This window comes from Dinoponera quadriceps, unplaced genomic scaffold, assembly GCF_001313825.1.
Source record: "Dinoponera quadriceps isolate SergipeBrazil2010 unplaced genomic scaffold, ASM131382v1 scaffold1425, whole genome shotgun sequence".
NCBI classification, from domain to species: Eukaryota; Metazoa; Arthropoda; class Insecta; order Hymenoptera; family Formicidae; genus Dinoponera; species Dinoponera quadriceps.
Genome location: NW_014555679.1, coordinates 916,263 through 940,484, shown reverse-complemented (window position 1 = coordinate 940,484; position 24,222 = coordinate 916,263). Strand labels below are relative to the sequence as shown.

The 24,222-nt window shown below is 52.1% G+C and overlaps 1 protein-coding gene across 4 annotated transcripts in view; it reads left to right on the top strand.

The window, feature by feature from the left end:
* The first annotated feature begins 1,703 nt into the window (after window positions 1-1,703).
* LOC106745170 (protein groucho-1-like) overlaps window positions 1,704-24,222 on the top strand; it is a 76,513-nt gene continuing 53,994 nt past the window's right edge. Inside the window, exons 1-3 of one of the 4 annotated variants that reach the window (XM_014620506.1) lie at window positions 1,704-2,918; window positions 18,747-18,844; window positions 22,952-23,015. In XM_014620506.1, coding sequence (XP_014475992.1) covers window positions 2,859-2,918; window positions 18,747-18,844; window positions 22,952-23,015 — 222 coding nt within the window. In that variant the 5' untranslated portion in view covers window positions 1,704-2,858. Of the gene's footprint in view, window positions 2,919-18,746; window positions 18,845-20,998; window positions 21,063-22,951; window positions 23,016-24,222 lie in introns of those variants that run through there. The other 3 variants (XM_014620507.1, XM_014620508.1, XM_014620509.1) reach the window with 3 other exon arrangements.

Below are 24,222 nucleotides of genomic sequence, written 5' to 3'. Positions count from 1 at the left end.
CGAGGTAGCCGGCGCGATCCGCGCGGAGTCAGCGCCTTTACGAGGCGAGCGGGACGATAGCGGCAATCAAGTAGGAAACTGCTTGGGACTGTGTGCCGCGCGATATTCACATAGGGGCACCCCCTTAGCACACACAATCGCGCGTACAGGATGGTACTCGCTATGCACTCACACACAAACACACAGGTGTGTACGCGCACCGGTATACATATTCCAGCTATATCGCGTACGTGCGTATGTGTATGTATCCTCCCCCTCTCTCGCTCTGTCGCTTTATGCAGCTACGTTGTATAGGGGTTGGGAAAACGGGTGGAGGCGCCATATTTGTGGTAGTGTGGGAAGTGAGGGAAATCACGAGTGGCGAGAGAGGCAGCCGGTCGACAAGCGGGGAAACGAGGCGGGGGAAAAGCGAGGGAAGAGAGTAGAGAGAGGAGCGCTAGAGAGAGAGAGAGAGGGAGGGAGGGAGTTTACGCGGACATCCGTGTCAGCCCGGTGACGGCCATTTTGCGAAAAACTTTCGATTTGTTTGCACACGCCGTAGCGAACCCGGAGGAACGACTAATACCGACGCGTATGCTCGGCATGCGGTGGTGGCTTCGCGTCCCCCCCCCCCTCCTTCCTCCCTCTCTGTTCATCCTAGTTTATACTCCGACGTATCCGTCCGCGACCGAAAACTTTTCGGTACCCGACGTCTCTCCGCTCTCGAGACTCGCAAAAATTTCAACTGCGGTCGTGGCACGACGGGGAAATAGTAGTAGTAGTAGCAGCAGCAGCAGCGATAATAGTAGTGGTAATAGTGTAGTAGTAATACTGGTTGGCGCGGACGATGACGCATCCGACGTGCCGTGGGTCTTTAGTTAATCGACGACACTGTCTGTCTCGCGAGATTGATATTCCAAATTGCCTAGATTCCAAAGGCGATCGAGAGCGCGCTCGGCAAACACGGTTCGCACGCGGTGTCGCGACGCTGTCATCACCGTTCGGTATATCAAGGCGATAATGCAACGGAAAAAAACGGAGCGGTGATCAACGTCGATAAACCCGACCATCGGGTGCGCGCGAGCGAGAGGAGAAATACGTCGCGTCACCTTTTCCATATACGCTCGTGAAAAAAAAAAAAGTGAATCGGGAGCGCGACGTTTTGCAATGACGCCATAAAATTAAAGTACCGCCGTGCGCGAAAACGTCGGTAGGTCGGCTACCGAAACGACGAAATCGGGACGTCGAGCCACTTAATGACGATATAACTTGGTTCTGCCGGAATTACCATTCATCGCGGCCCGAGGCTCGCGTTAAAAGGCGATCGTAAAGACGCGCGCGCGAGACGATCGAAAATCACAACGGACGTCCTTCGCTGGGTAAAAGGTCAATAAAGCGGATCCGAGCGTACGTAAAAATGCGAGGGAGTATGGTGAGAGAAAGAGAGAGAGTAAGAGGGACACGTAAAGCGACGTTTTAACGAGCCGTGATTTTCGTGCTCGCCTTTTCGAGATCCTTACGTAACGCGACTTAATTGCGAAGGAGCTATCGCGCCGGTTAATACGAGCTCGGAGGAGACGAGAGACATTCGAGGGGATGCTTGGCGGCTTTAAACTCGCGCGGAGTAGTGGGGCAAATCATGGGGAAGAAGGGGCGGACGGGTTCGGTGCGGCGGGAAGAGTGCGCGCAGGAGAGAGGGAACGCCATCCCCCTCTACTGATCCGTCTATCAGTCGCTTCGCGGCCGCCGCTGGGAGAGGTTCGCTCGTGCCGTTTAATTCGCGACGCGCCTCTGCTTTCGTCACGTCGTCGAGTCCCTGTGAAAAGTCGAATCGAGCGTTTTCTCTGTCTTCTGCTCTCTGTCTCCCGATCAACAAAATCGACCGGTCGTCGATCATCCCCTCGCAGTTTCGTCGACGAGAGGCAGACGGAATCGCGGAGAGAGGAGAGCAGAGGAGAAGCAGATAGCGTTTTCGAAGGCACGCGCTCGCGAGCGCGTCGTCCTTCCCGAACTCCGCGCGCGCCGTCCAGGTAAACAACGACGGGGAGTGCAGTGTGCCAGTGTGGTGACGCGCGTCGGTGTTAACGCTCGCTCGACGACGTCGCCGTTCGACGAGTAGTAGGCTAAGAGGAGCGGCGGCGCAAACAGGCCGTAACAAGCGTGGCCGGAGACGCGAGTCGGTGCAGCGAAAAAATCTCGGCCGGCGTTTTTCCGCCACGGGAGGAGGCACCGTCACGACCACGACGACGACAAGGTCCGCGACGCGAGGCGGGGGCGGTTTTTCCTGCCTTACCGACCGAAAAAAGGGCACGCCGCGGCGTCGCCAACACAAAGAGACACGACGGCGAGACCGTTGCTGCTGCGTCCTCGCCGAATGAGCGCAACGGCCACCAGCTCCGCGTGACCCGACTCTAGACCGAGAGGAGAGCTCACGCGTTTACATACGAGCGTGACCCGATGAAGCGGTAGTGCGGCGAATGGAGTGGAGACCTCCGATGGATTGTCGCCGAGGAGGAAATCAGGCGTGGATGAGCATTCCGATCGTTGCGTTGCACCGGGACGTACATCGCCGTACGACGCGCCATCGCCGTGAGTGCCGATCGGCTTCGTAGCGACCCCATCACCGTGCTAACCTCCGCTCCTTCTGTTATCGGTTGTTGCTATTGTGTTTTATATTGTTATTGTTGGTTATTGAGGAGAGCCTACGTACAACTCGCGCCGGTATCGCTTAGTGCCGCGTGATATGAGGCGTTCGCGTTGAAAAAATAGTGAGTGTATCTCGATACAGTGATATACACACACCACATACTTACACACGACGTATACATATTGGATTTCTTCTCTCCTGAACGCGCCAGTCGGCAAGCCACGGAGGAAGGATGTATCCCAGCGCCGGAATCAACGCAGCCGCCGTGGCCGCCGCCGCTGCCAGGCATCCTGTGAGTAACGATGGTGTTTCAATTATCAGTAACGACGATAATAACAGTGACAGCGTTTATTTGTAATGCGTAGCGAACGGTGATACACACTCGGCGGAAATGAGTTGTCCGCAAGTCGTGTAATCGCTAATTACAGATCGAATAGATCAGATCAGAGTGCATCGCTGCTGCTGAGTGGTGACACGCGATAACGTTGCGCATATTTCCCGGAGGCGAATCTTATCGTTTCGCAAGGAAAGCCGAGAGATTCTCTCGGGCCCGGCGAGATTTTTCCGCTCCGCGATAAAACCGGATCTCGCGTAACGACGGTACGATTCCGCTCGCTCCGCGAAATGGCCGCTTCGATCGCGAGTTCTTTTTCGAGACCGCGACTACGCGCGTCCGGTCTATTTTACAGCACGTTGCATACTTAATGTACCGCCACGTCGCGGCGCGCCGGCGCGGCTGGCACCGCGCGCGGCGATCTGATTTACGTCCGTAATTTACATCGCTGTTTAACCCCGTTAACCTCGTCCTTGATCGCGCGTTTCTGACGTCGGTATTTTAATCTGCTACTCTGGTTTCTCGCGGAAAAAGTCACCGCGTCGTTAGCGCGACCGAGTGGTCTCTCTCTCTTTTACCGTCTCACACTTCTAGCGCCGACGGAAAAAGGAACTCGTCTGATTTTTTTCGGAGCACGGTTGCTCCCGTTGCTCCGACCGAGCGATTTGCACCTCGTAACACGATCCGCCGCCGGCTCTCGAACTGTACGCTCGGTAACTTCTCGGGTTTCGCCGCGACCGGGCTGTCGCGGCCGCGCGAATAACACGATCGTCTGCGACGTAGAAGACGACGTTGCGTATCGGGTTGCGTTGTTCGCTAAAATTTCATTAACGATCGTCGCGTAGCGCGCAAAAGGCGCGTCGAAAAGCTTGCGACCACGTGCGTCGGTCTGCACGTGCGACATTCGCTCGGGATATCGTCGCACATCTCTGGCGGAAATAAGTAAAAGGTTTCGATACATCGTGTCGCGTCGAGGCACCATGTGCGCTCACACACACACACACACAGAAAAGTGTTTCTCCCTCACGCTCTCGGAAATTCGGAGATACTCGCGGAACAATCGCATTCGCCATCGTCCGACGTGAGTACCGCGCGGCTCCGTGCGGAAAGCGTTTCGCCACGGCACGTCGGAGCCGTTGAACCGAGCGAGGAGCTGTCCGCGGACTCGGGCGTCTGCATTTAATGGCAGCGGTCGGAGATAATAGCGACTCGGTCGTCGTCGCGCACGACTCATCGTCCAACTCTACTAACTCGGGGTCGACGTCGTTGCGTAGTCCGGTCACGTCCTCCGTTTCGCGGTTTTCTTTCTCGCGACGCAACGACGTAACGTCACCTCGACTATTACACGGGTTATTAACGCCTTTTTTCGCGACTTGACTCTCTCCGTTCCCCTCGTCTACCCTCGCTTCTCCTTTTTCGTGCGTACACGTCGAGAGTGGTTGAAGAGCGCGTAACGACGCGCGCGCGGGGCTTTAATGCCGCGGACAAACAGTTCTTTCGCGACTCCGCTAATCGAGCCGGTTACGGCTCGAGCGTGTGACTCACAGAAAAAGGTGGGCATTGTCGTCGCGTGTACCGGTCGCAGCTAGGCGCGAGAGCAGAAATCCAAACGTTGTTTCGCTCGATGCTCCCGGAGGCCCACCACCGGGGTGGCATAATGAAGGCCCCGTCGGGCCCAACCCTAATAACAGGCGTTTCGCCGGATGTGGCGACGTGTCCCCGGCAGTAGGTCGTAGCACGTGGAACGATGAGAGGGATGCTCGCCCGGAAGGCCGGGTTGTCGTAGCTACGCGAAGACAAAACACGCGCCGAAACGCTTCAGGTGTTTTTACAAGCTGCGTTAGCCCGCCAGAAATGCTCTGGGGAAATTTCGGGGTTTTCTTTTCGTTATTTTTCCTTCCACTCTCCCTCTCTCTTTCTTTCTCATTCTAGAGATAAAGGGAGATGACACCTTTGGCATGTACGACGTGTTTCACACGAGCGAATATTGCGGTTTCGAAGGTAGATCGAGTAAGAACGTCAAGGAGCGTAATGAGTTACCAGGTGAGGACGGAAAAGGACAGACGGTGCGAAGTGCTGACGTTAGTTAGCAAGGTACACGTTGCCGAACGTCAACGAAAGCGGCCGTGGCGTTACACACGCGCGCGTTAGAGACCGGACCTCGTCGGGCTACCTCCCGTAAACTGCGGCGCACGTTTGCGCAGGACCCCCGATTCGGCAAATATTGATACTTTTAATCGGTCTGTTTGCGCCGACACGCTGTTCAAATGCGCCCGAATGTGCACAGCTGAAAAAACGCCGGCGCGCTCGTCAGAACGCCAACGCGACCGGTCGCGGAATTCTTCGTCGTATTCTTCGTCTTTTTCGCCTTCCATTCCCGGTACGTAGACGCGTACACGGTGTCGATACTGCTTAATTAGCGATATGCTAATCTCGGAACGCACAGGACCCGAACGGTATTATTCGGCCTGCCTGCCTGCTCGCGCGTACGAGAGGCACGCTAAGCAGAAAACGTTTCTTCGCGATAAGATTCTTTTTTTTTTTTTTTCAAAAACTTCAGAACCGTCCGTAATCCGTCGAGCTGGCGCGCAAAGAATTCCGATTCTCCTCCCGATAAGTGCGTGGTAACTCACTACCGTGACGGGGGTTAATTGAATCTGAATACCCGCGCGTTGTATCGGCGATACTCTCTCCCTCCCCCTCGATGCAACGTTGAAATTCGACTCGGTGAAATTACAGACCACCGCGGTGTATTCGCGTGCGCGATAAACGCGTAATGCGATGGATATATTCCGTTCCGGTCGGCGGGGGGAGGGGTCCTGCTCTGGGCCGGTCCGTCCCGTTTCATCTCGTCTCGGTAATTGCTCGTATTAAAATCCGAGAGACCTAACCGGTGCGGACGCGGCGAATCGTCGCTACGCTTCGCCGCGTCGTACGTACGCCGCGCATCGCTCGGAAATATGGAATCACGGTGATATCTTGAGCGTCACGTCGTCCATTATGCCGATGCGGCCAGTAAATTTCACGCATTATACTCCCATTATACGTTTCCTGGCCGAGCCGGATCGCGATCTCGTGCTCTCGCCCGACGTAATTACACGGTGCCGCTCCGCCGAATGGACGGAGGAACTGCCGCGGCGCTATGTGTGTGTATAGTGCGCATACGTACAGATTGTGTTCGCGCATGTGTGTGTGTGTGCGAGAGCGGTGCTCCGGCGCGGGCAGTGACGGTTTTAATTTCTACTTTCCTTACCTCGAGCTTTCTCTTTCCCGCGGTGCGGTCTTATCTCGCGCCGGCGGGCACATCTGCCGATGGTAACGCGTTACGCGAGGCGTTTACCGATTTTATCGCGAGACGTCTGTATTTACCTTTAGATACAATTACGCGTTAATGCGCCGAGTGGCGAGCGTAGGAAGCGGTTTCGCGTGATACACGCCATATCGATGCGCGCGGCCCGAGAGCATGCGAGAGATGTGTATATTCCCGCCTCCTCCCCCTCTTTCTTTCTCCACCACCGCGCGATCAACACATTCGATATGACGTGCGATCTCCTCCGTTCCTTTCTGTTCCGTGTCGTTCCGTTCCGTGCCCAACGACACGCGCGCGCCCGCGCTTTACGATGTAATAAATAATAATCGCCGCGCCGATGCGCGCGACGTACCGAAGAAAACACGTGTCACGAGGATTAAACGACGTGTCGGGGCCCGTGTGATTACTCGGTTCGATCGCCGCCTCCGATAGAGCGGTTGAGGAAAGAAAAAAAAAAAAGAAGAAAAGAAACTCTAAACGCGTCAATTTCGCCGCAAGGCGCTCCGGACGAGCCAGGAAGAAAGAAGGAGAGACGGACAGAAAGAACGGCCGGCCTCTGCGGATGTTCTCCGCCAAAAAGTCTCTTTTGCTCTCTCTCTCTCCTCGCCGAAATAATCTTCCGTCTGGTACTACAACGGTCAGAAACAAGCCCTCGAGCTTTCGGGAGGGTATTAGTCGAGCCCTCGGGGTGTCGTAAATTGGTCCACCAGGACGAGATCGAAGGAGGTCCGGCTGCTTTACCCACGGTCCCTCGTGATTACTTCTAATTTAGCGTGCTTCAGCTTCCTTTTCGCTTTTCGCGCTTATCCGACACGCCCGGGTCCCTTCGCGCTCCGCGTGTTCTCAGCGGGCAGCGCGTGAACTGACCTGCGTGGAACCCTTTCATCTCCGTGGTAGCGCGATTTAACGCCACATTGTCAAAACGTTTCTATGGTGTAAATTAGACGTCTGTGGTGACGGTTGTCCGTCGGCAAAATTCCCAACGAAACCAACACCGCTCGCAAAGATCGTCGGGAGATAGACTTGCGGTCGGAGAAAAGATGTGTTCGCAGTTTCCGAAACGTGTATTCATTATACGGTAAATACGATTTTTGTACGTTTGGTTTACCTGACCACGGGGTAAGAGAAGGAAACCTAAAGAAGGAATAGAGGAGAGAGTCCAAGGAAGCCTCGTCCGAAGTCTCTTCGGATCTTAGCCGGGTGAATGGCACTAATTGGCATTAGACTTGGCAGCTTGTCGTGTCGTTTCCCCCATTAGCCCCTCTCTTTTTCCGGCTCGCCCGTTGTGAGTACACATCGGAAAGTATCGTTTCCAAGATTCCTGTTTCGTGACCACTGCTGTGCTCTCTCTCTCTCTCTTTCTACTTCTCTTTCTCTTTGTCGACGACACGAAGAGGGAAAGATCGGGAGTTAAGGTTAAGTGTTTAAGCGTTTCGCCGGGTAGACCGTTGATCGAAAGATTAGTGGTTTCCACTAAAATGAGCATTAGTGCACCGACTAATACTCCATTTAGGTAATGTCCGTTATTTCTTAGCAATATCTCGTGTCCTATGCGGACGTTGAATGCGAAGTGTATCGGCCGACCGACCGACGCGGTTACCGACAGCTATTACAGTTATCCGATGTTATCCGCTATCGCTCGTGGTGGCTTTTGACCCGACGGTTCGATTTTTCAGCAAGCGGCAATACGAGAGCGAGAGAACGGATGGGGCAGCGGAGAGAGAGGGACGGGGATGTAGAAGGTCGTGACCGAGCGACGACGACACCGTCGTCTCCCCTGCGCCCGGCCAATCATCTTACTGCCCGGACGAATGGGAAATTGGCACGTAAACGCCAACGGAATTATTCACCGCTAATGGGAAGATGAATGCCGGGGATAAATTTGTGGCCGGCTACGGTACCCGGCTATTAGACGCTCGCTACGGATTACGTCGGAATAATCGAGTTCGTTAGCGGCGGTGACGGCGTGTCTCCCTCTCGCCGACGCTTTTCCGATTTATCCTCGAGTAGCGGCGAACGATAAATCGTGAGGGCCCGCGCGTATTCCTCGCGGATACGAACAAATGGGCGAAATTGAAAACACCTGGGAGCGGTCGATCGCGAGTTTTCGGATATTATCTTATCGACCCCCGGGATCTCGTAATTGAGGGAAATTGGCGTGATCATTTTCAGGGACGTTAACGCGCGCTCGAGGCTTCTACGCCCCACGTGCGGGAAAAAGGAGAGACGCAAATCGAATCGTGCGTTGCAACGACGAATGACGCTGGGAACCCACGCTGAGCGTGGAGAGAGCCGCTCGAGCGGTCCCCGCGTCTCCTCCCCACATGCGAGCGAACATCCCTATTATTTTCTAACGATATCGTCCGTGACCACCCCGCTCGGGCTTTCTCTCTCTCCCTCTTCGTGATCGCCCGTAATTTTTTCGGCGATGCGAGGCCGGGCGAGACGAGGCGACGCGAGACTCGTCCGAACCCCTCGAGGGCTTCTGGGCGTTAAGCCGAATTAACATAAGAGAGTGTGTGCAAACACGGAGCGTCGGTAGAGCGACGCGAATACGCGCGAGGTGTGTGGGGGGCGAAGGGCGAGAGAGAAGGAACGAAGGGGGAGAGGGAACACGATGGGAACACATGTCCCACACGGAGATAGTTAATTACTCGTTTGTGCGCGCCGGGTCGGAGTCATCTGGAAGAGAGACGGAGCGAGTATCGCGCGGGACGGACAGAGAGGGAGGGATCCAGGGGAAGAGAACGCATACGTACACTATACATACATGAGTAAGAGAAAGAGATGCGAGGGTCGCGATGCGACACGGCCGAGAGAACGAGACGGCGCATTCCTGTTTCATCGGACCGTTGAGACCCGTGCTTGTCACGGAGGTGGGGTGGGCGGCGCGGCGTGCGCGCGCGAAGGGGAGACGAAAAACGAGGATGAGGTTAATGATATACACGCCGGCTACCGTATACTACCGTCTCGTCCGCGGCTACCATCTTTTCGTCTTTCTTCCCTTTTTTCTTTTTCTTCTCTCCTTCCTCTCCCTTCTCCTCCTCGTCTGTGTGCACGCTCTCTTCGCTCCTCACTTTCACCGTTCGGGATCTCCTATACGCGCGCACCACGACCTCCCGTATTTTAGTCGTAACGACGCGGCGTCCTGTATTTTCGGACGGGAGAAGAATGGTACACGCGTGTGCGGTTTCCTCGTGTAAAGACGAGCCGCGGCCTCTTTCCTTAAAATTCACGGAGCTGAAAAATATGCGGGATATTCGGCACTCTGTGTAGAGCCCCGCTGCAGGTATCGCGCGGGCGAGATCGGAGCGCGCGTATAATGATAAAAATAAAAGTGTCTCTCGAGGTCGCGCGGGGATCTCGTCGCGTACCTACATTAGACGTAGCTTGTTCGCAGATAAAGACCAGCTACGCTCTTAAGAACGCCCGGCCGACCGTCGTGAGATAGCCTTCGATAATGGCTCGACAAGCCGGGGACACGAGGGAGACATTCTTTTATTCCCCCCTTACGCCGTCCCACGGAGTCCGTTTCGTTTTTCGACTACGTACGACCGATCGCTGGAACGAAGAAACGAGTCCCGCGGCGGATTTCTCGCCGGCTAGGAGGCTGGGTCCGGTCGGATCGGAGGAAAAACGATTAATGCGAAAACGGAGCTTGGGGGAGGGGGCGAATCGAAAACGCGTTCGGCTCGCAAATACTCCGTGTATGCGGATAAAAAAGGAGAGATCGTTTACTTCCTCCCGTGCGACATATCGTGCGCTTCTTGCGTCTTTCTTACCGATCCCGTCCTGTACGTATAAACGTACAGCCGAGATATCCTCCTCTGTGTAACGCGCAAATAGCAGTGGTGGCTCTCTCGGATCCACGCTCGGGAGACGCGAGAAAGGGGCTGAACCGAGCGGTTCTTTGTGCGTACAGAGTCACCGAATCGAATCCTCTCTTTATCCACGCTTCTTCCCGCCGGTTTCTCGACTCCCGTACGCACGGCTTACCGTCGTTACTTCCACGAACGTCTTATTTCCTCATTTCCGCCGAGCCACATCAACGACCGACTGCCCGTCATTTTCAATTCGCCCCGGAGTGCGCGCGCGCGCTCGCGCGTTTATGAGTCAGCGCGATCGCGCATTTATGATCCGCAAAACGGATCGCCGGGGCGCCCGGAGAGCCGCGATTAGAATCGCAATTTAGATGCTCTCGAGAGATGTGGCCGCGTGCTCGGATTTCATTGCCTCGACGCACACCCTCGTCGCGCGTGGAAAGCGGCGATGAGTAGGCATGAGGGAAAGGGGGAGGGTAGTAGACAGCACAAGGGGTGACCTCACTCTCCGCCACCCTCGATTGTCGGTGGGTAACGAGATTATCGGTAGGGGAGCGGTAAGAGCAGCGGTGGCGGCGGCCACCCCGCGTCCTTAGAAATTTCATTTTGACGTTACCGAGTAGCGCGCGCGATACAACGCGTTGTAAAGATGAAGAAAGAGGGAATGCGGGATGCTATCGGCCCCCGGGAGATCGAAAAGGGGCCACGGTATTGTCACGAGTGTCGGAAGCGGGAAAAAGAGGGGAAAAGAGAAAGAGAGAGAGAGAGAAGAGAAAAAAAGAAGAGGCAGTAGATGGGTGCGATCGTTCCGTTGCCTTTCCCTTGCCTTCACCCCGCCTGACTTCTGCTCGCGTTTGGTGGTAATTATAACATATTCCCTCGATCTCTCCCCACGATCCCGAGGGAGCCGACCCTCGTGTCACAGATTCCCCGTCGAGCGTCCCTTAAGGACCGTTGATGCGAGAGGCGCGATGCTTGCCGAGACGGCCGGGAGAAAGAGAACGCATCATTCGACGATCATCAAATATCGAGAGAAGCATAAAAGAATTTCCATGGAAGCCGCGGTTTCCTCAGGTCGTCGTTTCATTCGATTTGCTCGCGAATCGGCGCGATGATATCGAAGCGCGCACGGGACACCACGCTGCAGGCGTTCGATAGAATCAATCTGCGAAAAAACTGCGGCGATGAGAGGGAGAGAGAGCAAGAGTGAGACGTGCGTTTCACGTAAGGGTGAGCTCCTCTCGCTCTCGGGAAGAGAGAACTCGTAAAAGGGCGGGCACCACCGTGGCGAACGATGGCGAGGAGAAAGGAGCGGGGTACAAGAACGGGGTTTATGACTGTAACAGATTAGGTGGCCGAACTGCCAGGGTGGTGGCTCCCGCCGTGCTTCCTATTATCGCGGAGCTTTTGTAGCGCCATGCTTTTGTCGAGGCCCCCTTCTCTCGCTTCCACCGGCAACGAAGCGTACCAGACGGTGAAAGGGAGAAGAGAGGAGACAGGAGAGATACAGGGACGGAGAGAGAGAGAGAGAGAACGGACGACCGTTCCAGGAGGTTGGGAGACGACAGCGGGCCACGACAGTTGGCCGATATTTGAGCTCCCTTTGTGTCGTTAAAGTACCGCGGCTCATTCGCGCAGTCCGACGGAGTTTTCTCGTGGCGCTTTTATCTACCGTCGTAGTTTTCTCCTCTCGGCGAGGCTGGCTCTCTCTCTCCCTCCCTCCCTCATTTTCTCTTTCGCTCGCTCGTTCATCTCGGACGAGATCGAGAGAGCCAGCAGCCAAGGATAGGAAGCGTGGAGGAAAAAGACGCGGATCTCTCCGGAGTTCAACCAGTAATTACCCGGTCTACTCGGAACGACCGAATCATAGCTTTCGGCTCTTTGTTTGCCGCTCCGGCTTCTGTTCGCTTAATCTTTAGTCCTTCTTTCTGCTTTCCCGCCCCCGTATGCTCTTTTTTTCAACCAGTTGCCCGCCCTACGTCGTCTCCGTTATCTCGTGTTTCACCTAGAGACCTGTCACGTCCGACATTCTTTTTGCGGCGCTCGCCGCCCGCTCGCGTGACGTAGTGTCCGCGACGAAAGAGCAGCGATTCCTCCGCAACAACGGTCCTTAATCTTTCGACTTCCGTCCGCGCTCGGTGGTGAATCACCACCGATGTAGTTCAAAGATAGAGTGCATCATGCGAGCGCACGCTGCTGCGATCGATGCGGGTTTCGCGTTATTTCGCGACTCGCTCCTTCTTTTTTTTCACAGTCCGCGTATCACTCGCATTCTAGTCCCCTTCTAGCCTCGTTTCGTCGGCTGAGACGATATTCAACACGATCGCGACTCGAGAGGACATCGTTCTCACGATAAGAGCGAGCGGTCGCTTTACACTCGCCGCGGCGGGACTGAGTGTATAAACGTCAGCGTGGCCATGTTATTAAGTCAAGTCCGCCGCGCGCGCTCGGCGATCTTCTCCGGCTGGTGCGCACAGCTGGTTGTCGTTGTCGTCGTCATCGTCTGGTTGCCGCGTCGTGTGCACGCGAGGCGTCGTGTAGCCGGGGAGCATTCGTGTAAATACACTCGCCTGCATCGAGAGAGAGAGAGAGAGAGAGCGAGGGGTAAAGAGAAAACGGACACGAGGACAGGGGGACGGAGGGTTAGCACTTATTCGCGTATCCAGCGCCGTGGTGTGACGTTATTTCACGAGAGCGCCGATCGTATCGCCTTAATTGCTCGGCGGGTTAAACTGCCGCGGTCGCCTCTTATCGAGCGATCTGCACGAGTGCCCGCCTGCCTGGTTGCATACCCGCCTGCCTGTCGGACCCCGAGACCGAGTCGCGCGCGCAGTATAACGTGTATGCGCGCGTCAGGTGTTTTCAGCTCGCTTCGCGCCGTCCTGGGCCGTATTCCGCGGCTCGTGTTACGGGCAGGTTGACGCTCTCGTGAAAGAACACGCCGCGGACACCGCCGGCAAACAGACGCAGATCCGCCCGGTCCCTTTACCGAAATAACGCGTCGCGCGTTTAAATGGTTTTATTAAGAATTCCGTGGAACGCTATTCCGCACCTGGAACCGCCTCGTAAAGCGAATGATTTTAAGGGGAACGCCGCTGGGCTGTTGAGCTGATCGAGATGTTGATCTCTCGACTAAACTACACGGGAGAAATTTTGGTTAAATCGATGATAAATATTCTTACATATGTAAGCAAGAATATTATAATTATATAATATTCTTATATATAAGAATATTTATCGTTGATTTAAGACTAATTTTTTTTTTATAATTATGATATTCTTGCTCATAAAATGTTTATTATTTTATTATTATAAAGTCTAATAGAGATAAGTAAATATAATTTTCTTGGGAGATTCTTAATTTTGATCTGATCGAATTTGTATTGATGCATTGATTGTATTCAATTCAAGACTAAAGATCTTTTAAAAAATATTGCAATATTTTTGCTTATATTCTGCTTACACATGCGAATATCTAACATCGATCGAAGACTATTTTTTTCTGTATGTAGAAATGCGCGAGAGCTGTCGAATCGGTGCTCCGGTGTTTCTCCGATATCGAACGTCACGTTGTCTGACTTCGGCAGAGTTCATCTCGCGAATTGCCGTTCACATTCTTTCGAGCATTTCGACGCACGAGGAGGAGGAGAGGTTCGGGGTTCAATGTTCGCGACATGCACGGGTCTATTCGCGGATTCGCCGGTTTCACGCGAATCATACCGCGAAATAGCTGGAATATAACGCGTCGTTGATACTTAACGGGAGTGGAACGAAATGCATGCGCAGTACACCGCGATTTCAGTATAACCGAAGAATTACGAGCGCGCGAGGATCGTCTCGTTTTGCGATAGGAACCCGTTTTCGCGGGACGCGTCGCGCCACTGAGCGAGCGAGCGGGGGAACGCGCTATCATTATTCTATGCATTATTTATGTCATTCCCCGTGCCGAGTACAATATGGGTCTACGAATCAAAATGCATTGCTTATGCAAATAGCGGTCGTGCCCCGCAGTCTCGGGGTGAATTCGCAGTCTGCTACGGGGAATAATCATAATGATCAATAAGATACAACCGCTCGTACGTCCGTTTCCTCTTCCCCCCTCTCTCTCTCTCTCTCTCTCTCTCTAATTCAGTCACTCATTCCATCTCCCTCGTTCTCTATCGGTTCTTCGCGTATTCTCACTCCTCGTCTCATGCAAATCTTGAGCCATATTGTCTAGCAATATTAAGGGAATTGTTATCGCATTGCATAATTTTCCGGGATTCGATCGTGCTCGGGTTTGCCCAGCTCACCCGTTCAGCAATCGGTTTTGTTATACCCCGGCTCGTCATCGATATCGTTTTTCGTCTAATTTGAGCCCGTGATAAAAAACGAAAAAAAAAAAATACTCGATAACTCCTCGTTATCGTCGATTTCCTTCGTTGTTCCGCGCTTGTTATCGAGCAGTTAGGAAGTTCACAATGCTCGTGAGACGCGCGGCTGAGTTGCGCGAAAGGCGATGTTTTAATCTTCTCACCGCTCCGCGGCGTTTCGACGATATTTCGCGACCAGTGGCTCTCTACGGAATAACGGAAGGTGGTAGAGAGAGGTTCGCTTATAGGGCGAGCGCGGTCGGTTCTGGTCGCCGGGTGGTTTTGGAATCCGCGCCACGAGTCGGTGGTTTTGCGGTGCGGCGAAAACCGCCGACCCTCGAAGCTCTTCTCTCGGCCGTTCTCCCTGTTTGCGTCGTCCTTCCGCGTAATCCTCCATGGCTTAGCGAGTTTCTCACGAGAGAGAGAGAGAGAGAGAGCCTCTAAGTAAAGCGGACGAGTGTGCGCGGCCACCGACTCTCGAGACTCCACCGTCTCTTTGATTAGCGTGGAATATCGGGCGCCCGGAGTGATACAACTCTCGCAGGCGGCGGCTCTCTAGCGGCTCTCTGGCTGCTCCTATTCGAACGTTAAGTCGCGGCAAACTCGATCGAACGAATTCCCCCGTCGTGTTTACCGTCTCCTTCTCTGTCAAACGAATGGAACGATGATAATATTGTTGAGAAATTGGATATAATTTATAGATGAATAAAATTCAATTTCATAAAGTGAAATTTCGCAGAATATTCACGAGGCCTCGCGGAGACGACGCGAGGAAACGTTGACGCAACGAAAATTCTCAATCGTGAATCTTGACGACGTCGAGGGGACGCGTCGAACGTCGGTGATCGCCGGCGTCGTTACTTCCGCTCCAGGCACGCCTGCTAACGCAGGGCTGCAACAACGGCCGCTTAGCGTAGTACCTCGAGATGAGCAAATGTTCTTGGCACTTGAGCGCGCGTGCCTCGTGTTTGGTTACGGACTTGATCACAAGCGGGGGACACCGTAGAGAGCAGTTAACCTGTCCGATAATACGCGCCGATAATCAGGCATCTAGTGGACGACGGCGGGGATCGATGGAGCTAACGTAATTAGACGCGGCGATACGCGCCACTTAAGCGCACTTGAGTGGCTGGAAACGCAACCGATTGGTCCTGTTGCCGTTAGTCGGACGTAAACGTGGCGCGCGGTCGACTCGTCTCTCTGTCGACGGCGAAGACAGTGTTGACCGTAAACGTCGTCGCCGTCGGCTTTAACGAACCGCCCGCTCGAAGCTGCGGAGGTGGAGGTCGCACGCTCCATTGAGTCGTCAGCGGTAATGTACCGCGATGCGGTTAATCCCGGTATCTCGCGCGACGTATTAAATGTCGCCCGAGACTCGAAAACCAATAAAAGCGCGATCGTAGCGCGCGATCGTTGCGCTTTAATGCCAATTCTTGTTCGTCGTTATCCGGCCGTCCGGCTATCGCTTTCACGGTGGTTGTGTCGGCGATAACGCGCTATTTGAATACCGCCGACGCGCGCGAACGAACGAACGCGCCATTCCGATGGCTCTCGATCGCGCGGAATAAAAAGCGCGGCGGGAAAGAGGGAGCGGAATGATGCGAGAGGAGGAGGCTATCGGATAATTAAATCGGCCGCGGCACGTAAAGGACACTGATTGACATGCACGACGGCTACGTTCTCTCATTATTATTCGTCGAAACGACATAATTCGCGCTTCGCTTTTCGACGGACGCTAAACCGCATCGCCACCGGTCGGTGCGTCGTCGTTGCGCGCGGAAACCCATCATCGCTACGCTTGTCCTCTCGTCGTTCAATCGCGCGCGCGTGAAGCGACGAATATTTCCGATTCAAGGGAAAAATCAATCGATCAAGGATGACCTCCCCTTCTCGTTATCGCGCGAGACGCTTTCCGACGTTTGTGATGTCGGTGATATTGACATTATTTTCCCGTATTTATAGACCATATAAGTAGGTGGGTTATTATAGACAGATAAGTCTGCCGCGCGCGCGCCCGTAGATAAGCGTAATTTGCAGGAGTTATGGCCGTGATGAGTCGCGAATGTAGAAATACACTCCGCCGGCTCCTAATGTCGACGTTCTCGTCTCGTATCGATCCGCTAACGAGAGCTGTGCCGGAAAATGTCAAGCGCATCAGTGCTGGTAATAGTAATGATAGTGGTGGTGGTGTAGCCGGTGGTGGTCGTCGTCTGACGTCCGCCGTTCCGCGGCGAAAGCCAATAAATTAATTGGATTTACCGTCATGACTTGTCGCATACAAATCGGATCAGCGATTCCGCCGCGATCAGATCTGATGTTCGCTGATTCACGTTAACGTACCGGCCGGGGCTGAGGGTTTGCTCGTGTTACGTTCGTTTAAACGTAAAGGAGTCACTCGCAGGTCTCTAGGTGCGAGCAAACGCGTGTGTGTACGCGCGCCTCCGCTAGCGAACAAGCGAGAGACGCGCAATGTAGTTCGCTACGGCTCCGTCCATCTGAGCCCCGAGTCGTTTAAAGATATTGCACGCCTGGCGCGCAAATCCTCTCCGTAATTCGAACGTACACGTGCGATAACGCGCCAGGAAGTCCGACTCGAGGCGGAGGAGATTAATAAAGCACGTTGCGGTGAACACGCGGTAGCTACAAGGTTTTCCGTGCGGCTCCACCGCACGGTTAAAATGTATCGTTCAACGCGCTCTGTTCCTCTTCGAGCATGAAACGTAGAAATGAGGCGTCAAGCGCGCGAAGCGTGAGAAAAACCGATCGTAGTATCTCGTGAACTAGCCGATAACTCTGTAAGGGTGGTTTTTAAGGGCGAAAATTGGAGAAAAAGGCGGTATTATGATCCTTGTAGATATTATGGCCCCCGTTTAATAAATCTTTGCTCGCTTGATTCTGTAATCCGTTGGAAAATAGCAGAAATTATCAATTCGCCAACTTACTCCTTTAGCCAACTAGCTCCGGATTCCCCTATCTAACTTTGGACATCCTTGTTGTTTTGCCCTCTGAATACGAATATTCAAATTCTCACCATTTCCTAACTTTGAGTCTAGAATCGATTGAACGGTACTTTGACTAATGTAATCGTGAAGTTTTCAATTAAAAATATTGATTGTTACATAATATATCAATAGAGGGCCGATACTAACTTTTCCTTTATTTAGAGCGAAATGCTCTCATCATCCGTCGTGCAGTTTTGTGTGTTGTCGGGCTGTCACGTCGCCCTATCGGTGTCACTAGGCTTCATAGGCGAGTCATCAGCGCGATAATGTGCTCGCTAGGTGATTCTTACTTTACGAGTTCTGGCACGATTTTCATTATACGCGATCGCGGTCGCGCCGGCGAATCGTTAGCGAGTTCCCGCACGAAACACACCGCGATTCCGGCATTCTTCGGCCGTCATGGAATCTAGATCGTGCGACGCGACGGAACGATCTGGCGTAAAAGAGAGAAAGAGAAAGCGGTAGGACAGAGAGAGAGGGAGAGCTATTCCGGCTTTTACGAGGCCATAGTGGCGTATCCGTTTTGCGGGGCACGACGTGCAAAACGATCGATAACACGCTCGTAACGTTATTACCAACAGGTATACGGAGGTGGGTAGCACCGGTACTACCGGTAATAATGTGGCTTTTACGCTCGTGGGCGCTGATACAGCAGCCGCCAAAGTCAGCCGGCGTATACGCTACGAGGTATATGCTGCATTCGACGAATGACGGTGTTCGTTCACTTTTCCTCTCTTCGTCCGACATCATCCTGTATATCAATTCCCGCGAGTCGGACGACGAATACAGCGAGCGAGAAGAGAGTATATTCGCGCTTCTCTCATTTTTCCGCGATATCGGCGTTGCGTTCGAGAGACGAGCAGCGTTTTCGTCGGAGAGACCGCTTTTTTCTTCCTGGCCGGCAAAATATGATAAGTACGTTGCCAGCGGAGATTCGTTCGGCTTCCTACGCAGCAACGTTTCCTTCGCTAATATTGGAATATATTGCGTAATGTGATCGTTTATAAGTAGCGAAACCGTTTTTCTTACTTTAGAGGGGGCAGGGATCTGTCCAGACAGTAATAGCAGTTGTAAAGCTGATGCCTATGTTATTTGGTCGTGCATCTTTCTCGTGCACGTTTCAAAATACAGTCGTCAAATTGCCTGTTAGTTAAATAAATGTATTTACCAATGAAGCAAATATTACTATTATTATTTGTGCATAACGATATTCTGCTACTCTGTTCCTCTGTATGATTATCAAACAGCGCCAAAGGACATCCCGAGCACGTCGTTGCATTAATGGCTTCCTTGTGTTGCAGGGTCCGCCACAGCCTGGGCAGGGCTTCAAATTCTCGATCAACGACTCCTGTGATCGTATCAAAGAGGAGTTCAACTTTCTGCAGGCCCAGTACCACAGGTATCCACTTTCTTTTCCCCATTGTCCGCAGATTTGTCCTCGTGAGTCGCGGTCAATCGAAGACGTACGCGGTATCTTAATTTCTTTGTTCACTGTCTGAACTTTCTCAAATGAGACTATCGGCCGTTCCCGTCTCATCTCGAGGACGATAATTATGAGCTGTTCCCAACAAAATCTCGGAAATCCATTTGTTAAGCGCCATACATGAGCGTACGTCTCGGTTGCGCCGCGGTACTCACCGATGTGAATTTTCATGAGAGAAACTTTTCTAGATAGAAATCGAACGTGTGTCTCGCGGTTTTCTAAAAATCACGCGAGTCGACGCGAAGTTTATATCGATGCAAACTGTCCACTGCGCGGTAAAAAATTTTATGCTAAAAACGGCGCACTCTGAAATTTTCGGGTTACTTTAATCCGGGGAATGTATTAAAAGGGTGTACAAATATATGTTAAATTAATATATTATTCACCTTGTTAACGCAATAGTTTTTTAACATATTCGCCTTGATAAAGTAACACAAAAATTTGAGCGCACCGCAATGTAACACAAAATTTTTTACCGCGCGAGACGCTTCGCGCGATTTCATAGGTACCTCCGACAACGAAAACATCCACCCGTCTGGGATTCTCCTTCGTGTGTTCCCAGTAAAAATATTCTCCCACGGTTACTCGAACGCGATATAAACTCCGCCGATCTCTCGATTATTAGTTTGTCGAACGGAGTAAACGTTCGCGCCCGTCGACAGGGCCGTATCCATTAGGCGCTCGTGCAAATACAGTGTGGGCGAGCGCGCGAAATGCACGGACGGACGGACGGACGGATGGATGGCGGACGTAGGTAGATAATTGTTTGTCTGACCGGAAGCTGTGTACACCGAAGTATGCACACGGAGAAGGAGCGAAGACCCCGTTTGGATAGCGCGCGCGCATGTTCGCGGCGCGTGTGTTAGCAGCGATCGCGGCGTGAATGTTTTCTCCGCGGCACACACATGCGTGTTTTGCTCTTCATGCTCCGGTTCGACTTTGCAAAATGTCGCGAATTTATTCGATCGTTAAATTTACGCCCCCCCGCGCGTCGATTTTCTCGCTACGCGTTTCGCTAGAAAACGAGCCGTGTCTCTTCCCTCGGTTTCACCCTCGTCCCCTCCCCCCTCTTTTCGCGAGAGAGCCGATTATGTAAAACACCGGGAAATGAGAAAATAATTGAAAGGGCGAAATATTGAAGGGTCGACTGCGTATTTGCGAGCGTATTTGGGAATGAGTAAATTTAATCGCGCGCGCGTTCGCAAACATTTTGACGAAAACGAGTATTCATAAATATCGCCACTCGTCAATCGGGAGATTAATCGTGGAAGGGTAAAAATATATGCGCGACTCGCGGTGAAACGGCGAGAGCTACATCGTCCGCGCGCGCGCGCGCATTATAGTAGTCGCGCGCGGTTTTAATCGCGCAACGTGATTCCCGATAAATCGCCCCGTAAATCGTTGCGCCGCGTCAATCCGAAATAATTAATCGACTCTGCGCGCGCGCGTGAGTATCGCCACTTGCGTAACGAAAGTTACCGCTCGCGCGCGCTCGCGATCGTTAATACCGTGCTAATTTATCGCCTTAGAGGTGAGATTGCGCCGCGCCGTATATAGCTCGTTCCACGATTCGCCTTTCACGAATATTAAACGCGCTTCGTCGGAATTACCGTTCTATCTTTTTTCTTCTCTGCGAATCGAATTAAACGGCGTCTCGTGTATCGGCTGAGAAAAAAGAGAGGAGAGGGAATATCGCCGTGGAAGGAAATGTAACGTTATTATTATTGGCCCCCCCCCCCCTCCACCAACTTTCTCCTCCTTTGCCTTTTTCCATCCCCCTAGGGCGCTGACTCAATAGCGGGGGATCCGTAAAAACAGTCTTTATTATGTTCGTTATCGCTCGTTGAACTTTTTTTACGGGTTACCGTACCGGTACGCTGACGGTTGCCCGCTTTATTCTTTCTCTCAGTCTGCCTGTCTGTCTCGTTCGCGGTATACGGTATTACCTCGGGCCTCCGCGTTTTTAACCCCGACATCGGGCGACAACGGTAGGACGAGCGGAGAGACAATGGCTCCGCGATTTCGAGGGCTGGTGGATATTAATGCTCTGTTCTTGTTCTTCTTGTACAGCCTTAAATTGGAGTGCGAGAAACTGGCCAGTGAAAAAATAGAGATACAGAGGCATTATGTGATGGTAAGCCGGGGGAGAAAGATGAGGACGTAGAAAGGGCCAGCGCGTTACACACACAAACACACGCACGCGCGCGTATGCCCATATACAGAACACATGAATCATCTCGCCGTTGTTCCCAGATTAAAATGCATTCGTTCTCGTCGCGGGCACGGATACGTGAGATATCGCTCGGCCGGCGATGGAGCTGTTTTAATTTTCGCGAAATTGCGAGGAATTACGAGCCGAACGTAAGAGAGCCGGGGCGGGCGGCAAGGGGAGGAGGGAATTATTCAAACGCCGCGGACGCGATCACGTCGAGATCAATTTTCCGAATCGCGCGCGACAGCGCGTTTACGCAGCGCGCGTTCGCGAAATTAAAAGGAAAACGGTCCGCGGACGCGAATCTCCAAAGTGCGCGCGAGTTTTGTGTGCTCTGCCAGGCGTAATTCCGCGGTCGCGCGCGCCCAATGAGAGAGAAAGAGAGAGAGAGAGAGAGAGTGTGGGCGTCGAGGAAAAAAGCCCCAGGGGAAAATTATCATCGCCGGCCGAGCATCGCGGGGCGTTTGGTCGCGGCCGCGCTCGCCGAAAATACCGGGAACACGGTAGAAACACGAATCACACTCGCACACAGACAGAGACGCACAGCCACACTCTCGTTATCGTAGGTATACAGTCGCGGAACGACGCGCTCGAGCGTTACAGGCATACGAACGCATTCATTTGCCGGCGTACAAGCGGTTTTGTCGACCACCGCCGCGCGAGATTATTTTCCCGCCGCCGCCGGAGCGAACGCGCTAAACAAAAATACGACGCGGCTTGTCGTCGTTAAAAAAGTTATCGCCACCGCGGACGGGCCTTTGTCCCTGGCTGATGTCGAGCGGCCGGGTAACATGCTCGGCCAAGTGAATATTAATACGCGCTTTAACGCGTCTGGGGGGGAAAGCGCGCGCGACGAGGATTAACTCTTAATGAACCTGCGCACTACCACCCGCCGCCGATTCTCCTATTGATTTCGTATTAACTTTCTTCTCGCGGGAATGAGAGAAAATTCGGTCGATTCGAGCGCGCGTTCGCGAGCGTTTTTTGCTCGCGCGGCGATCGCACATCCTGCGAGAATGATTAATCGGCGGGCGAGATGCGAAGAATGGTCTCGTTACATGTAACATTGACGACTGGTAACGCGCTCGTGATTGTTTGTATTTAAATATACAACGCCCCTCGTCGATTCGGCGAATGCGTTTTTATGAATTATTCGCTCGGTCGTGACGCTCCCAATATTCTCTACAGTCCACTTTGCTAAACGCAAAATTCACACACACACACACACACACACACACACACATTTATACGCAACATGCGTACATAACTTATACGAGCACACGAATATACAAACACACAATCGCCAGTATATAACAATTATTATCGATGTTTGTTGCGGCTGCACTAATTGTGTGTTTTTAATGGCTTGGCTGTGCACCACCCCTCCGCAATATCCTCGATATGGGGGCGTAATGAGAAGAACGAATCAGCTTCGGTCGATTAAAAAGGCACGTGCGAAAAAATCCGGGACAGAGCGGGGGCGCGCGCGGATTAACGAGTCGCCGCGTAATCGTCCGCCGATGAAACGAACGTTTCGACACGATCGCGTTCCTCGTTCTCACCACGCGTCTCGGACCCTCGCGACTCCGCTGATTACTCGATAATCTCGTTACATTCTCTATTAGCCGACGCGGCTACGAGACGACGACGACGACAAATACTACTCCCTCGTCCCAATAGGCCAAACCCCTCCCAACCCCACCTCAACCAACCCTTTTTCTCTCTCTTTTTTTGCCCCCACAGCTTTTGAATGTCGCCTGCACTTACTAATGTTTAGCTTACACGTGCGATTTCCTGCTTGTTCTGTACAGTATTAAGTTGGAGCTGGAGAAACTCGCCCAGGAGAAGACGGAGATGCAGCGCCACTACGTCATGGTGAGTCCAAGCTTATAGAACCTTATCGCGGATGATCGATTGCATAATTTCTCGCGAGCGCGCGGGTGCTACACGACGCGGTGCGCGTTTACCTCGCTTCTTCGCGGATACACGCGGCATCTATTTTTGTGCTCGCTCTTGGCCGAACGGTTGCGGGTTGCAACGGACGTCCAGAGTAGTGGATTTAGACCGCTCGCTTAAATTTGTGCCACGACGCAACGCTGCGAGTATACTGAAAGAGATGCGATTTTTCATGTATTCATTAATTTTTAAGGAAAACATTCCCATTCTTTGCTTTTTTATCTCTTTTATACTTCACTGATTTTGGCCAGTGAGAGATTCACTGTTACACGTCCTGCAGAAGAAATATATACCCATGTACGTGGGGGGACCCGAGGACATTTGATTCTCCCTTTTGATTTTGTTGAATATTTCAAAAATTTATATTTTAGTAAAATAATTTCGAAACGTGTGCCAAGTATGCCCCATTCTGGCAGACTTAACTCGGAGACAGTGTAATTAATTTTAATTAGTGTAATAAAATATATTAAGTAATCATAATTAATCTTTATTAAAGGTTTCTATAAAATTAAACAAATTATAAAATATAATTTTAAATATAAAATAAGTTATATGTATTTATTTTGATATCAGTGTCTCTTACCAGTCAAAATTATTATAGAATAATTGCGTAAGCAAGAGTAACATCGCATCCAGAATTATTATAATTTATTGATACATTAAAAAAATGTTGCCCAATATAAAGCCAACCAGATAACCAGACCTGCAGAAGAAGATTTTGCGCAGTATCTGTTATAAATTTTGACAACTTGCCAACAGAAATATAACAGGATCTGCTAGCAGAGTATGATAACAGATTAATCTGTTGGGTTAGATTACCAGATCCTGTTCTGCTAGCAAACTATGGGCAAAATTTATAACAGTTGGTGCGCAAAATCTACTTCTACAGGTCTGGCTATCTTTATATTGGGTAACATTTGCCCAATGAATGCCAATATAACTAATTTGGACGAATGTAGCGTCAATGAATTATATTACTCGAGTATGGGAAATTTGATTCGTCGATCAAATGTCCCCAATCTGGCATGGATCGTTTCTATTCAAATAGCACTTTTTTTAAACTTTCATTTTATTTTTTGTAAACAAATTTTTGTTGACTAACTTTGTAGTGATTCTTAAAGCAACC